Consider the following 2496-nt stretch of genomic DNA (forward strand, 5'->3'; position numbering starts at 1 on the left):
AATTAAATATTATTAGGAAATTTATTTAAAAAATTTTTTAATATTTTGCGTATTGTAAGAAGTATTACCGATTTGTCGCAGATAAACATCAACAAGAAAATCTTATATGAACCCCACCAAGGGTTATATGGACCCCCAATTGAGATCCGCTGTTCTCGATGAATTATGTCTAAATAAAAGACGAGGTGCTCATGTGTGGAACGTCTTTGATCATAAGTCTTCTCAATCACGGCTAACCTGAGGCTTAGCACCACCACTCCCACCGCCACCAACAACAACAGCAACAGCAACAACAACTATAGAACTAGCAATATGAAAGTCTGACTTTTATCTCTGCCACCCAACCGTAAAAGTGGTTTTGAAGAGGGTGGCTGTTCGGGTGGACACTGGGAATGGTAGGGAAGGAGGGGGGAGAAGAGAAGGCGGCTGATATGCACCGAAACCAATATACACTTGACCTGTTTCTATAGCAACGTACTTCAGACCTACTTGGATCTGAGAAGATCACGATTGCGATCTCATCTTGTTCTGCCCCACTCCATATCGGACCACCACTACACCTGCCACCACTAATATCTCTTGACCGTAAAATCATATTTAAGGACAATCCATATTTTTTTGTATAATTTTGTTAATTTCCATTTCTTGTGGATTAACGTCAACAATGTGTCCACATGTATCTACATCCACATTCACATAAGCTCCCTTTGCCGCCACATGATTTCAAGAACATTCCCACTGCGTGACACCTTTGGCAAGTCTCTTCTGCTACGACCCCCACCACACCAATGCCTTGTGAGTGAATTTGGTAGACGGAAACTGTGTGAAAGCCCGTTGTGCTTGCTCCACACATATTTCTCAGTATCATCTGTTATTTTGTTTCAGTTATTGGACCGTGGCCATGCTGGGGCACCACCTTGAAGGGTTTTGGGTTCAACGAATCGCCCCCAGTGCTTAGGTTTTGTATTAAAGTCTGGTAATTACTCTATCGGTGTCTATTTTGCCGAATCGCTACGTTACCGGGACGTAAACAAACCGACACTTGTTGTCAAGTGGTGCAGGTGGAGATAAACACCAAGACTCACACATACACACAAACAAACAAACAAAAAATAAACAAACAGATATAAGACAAACTTCCACAGTTTCCATTCACCAAGTTCATTCAGAAAACATTGGCCAACCCGGGGCTATATGTGGTAGAAGACACTTGTCCAAGGTGCCGTTTAGTGGGACTGAACCCGCAACATGGTAGAAGACAAGCTGCTTAACTTTCTTCAAGAAATTCAATTCATTTTTCTGCAGTTTATGTATGTGTTGTACATTTTGAAAGCCATGTATAACTTCTGTGTGTAAAAGTAATCGCACGTTCTGCGAATTCATGGCTTTAATAACCAGCAATTGATATAATTAATTATTTGGTTTAATACCAGCTTCGACTCAGCTTATAAAGTTTCTGAAACTGATACCATCTTTGTCAAAATCGCAACGGGGGCGTACAAGATTTCCACTTAGTTATTCTACGAGTGATACAAAAGCTGTGATTAGAATTTAACATACACGGTACCTTCGTCTGTACATATTCCAACGCATGATTGCCATGATAAATTCCATGCATGCATTCATGCATGCATGCATCCATTCATACATACATACACACACATACATACGCAGACATACATACACACACATACATACACACACATACACACATACATACATACATACATACATACATACATACATACACGATGGCTGCAATTCAATTTCGAGCAATGCTTTCTGTTCGGTTTTTCTCTTGAAGCAATACAGAAACGGTCCTTCAGTCCCACTGCACTCTTTTGCACAGATGTGACAACGATGGGCGCCTCTTGCAGCAGGTGTTCAGAGAGCTTACCACCGAAGACGACACCTTCATCCCATCGTTGAATTTTTCCTCGAGTGCTTTGCCTTTTACGGTTACGGCCAGCCGCAGCATGAAACATAAAATTGTGATGTTGGAATAATTATCGGTCAAGTACTGAGGTCGATGTAATCGACTTCCCCTTCCCCTCAAAAACTGCTCCTTCTGTGCCAAAATTTAGCACCATTATTATTACTATTAAAATTAGTGGCTCCCAAGCTCTTTAAAATAATTATTTATCAGTCGGTTATTGTTCTTGAAAACGCTTCGTTCCAAAGCAATCACAATAACGCTATCGATTACACACACGCACACACACACACACACACACACACACGCACACACACACACACACATACATACAAGCATGCAGTCACTGATTTGGGAGCAAGGAGTAATTAAGAAAAGTTACTAGAGAGAGAGAGAGAGGGATGAGCGAGTGGGGTGTAGATGGAAGGGGGTCGGACGTGAAGGACAGGACAGTTAGAAGAGATCGTCGACCCCATTGGCAGCGGTTCTTGGCTTATTATTGGACAAGCAGCCAACCAACTAACCAACCAGATAGACGGACATACTAGCAGACAAACAGACAG

General features: G+C 41.7%; 1 protein-coding gene across 1 annotated transcript in view; it reads right to left on the minus strand.

Moving 5' to 3' along the window:
* LOC106878702 (palmitoleoyl-protein carboxylesterase notum1') overlaps nucleotides 1–595 on the minus strand; it is a 43430-nt gene extending 42835 nt beyond the window's left edge. The window contains exon 1 of the mRNA XM_014927994.2: nucleotides 490–595. Within this exon, the coding sequence (XP_014783480.1) occupies nucleotides 490–595 (106 nt within the window). The remainder of the gene's footprint in view (nucleotides 1–489) is intronic.
* Between the last annotated feature and the right edge of the window lie 1901 nt (nucleotides 596–2496).

The sequence above is a fragment of the Octopus bimaculoides genome, chromosome 24, assembly GCF_001194135.2.
Source record: "Octopus bimaculoides isolate UCB-OBI-ISO-001 chromosome 24, ASM119413v2, whole genome shotgun sequence".
Lineage (NCBI taxonomy): Eukaryota > Metazoa > Mollusca > Cephalopoda > Octopoda > Octopodidae > Octopus > Octopus bimaculoides.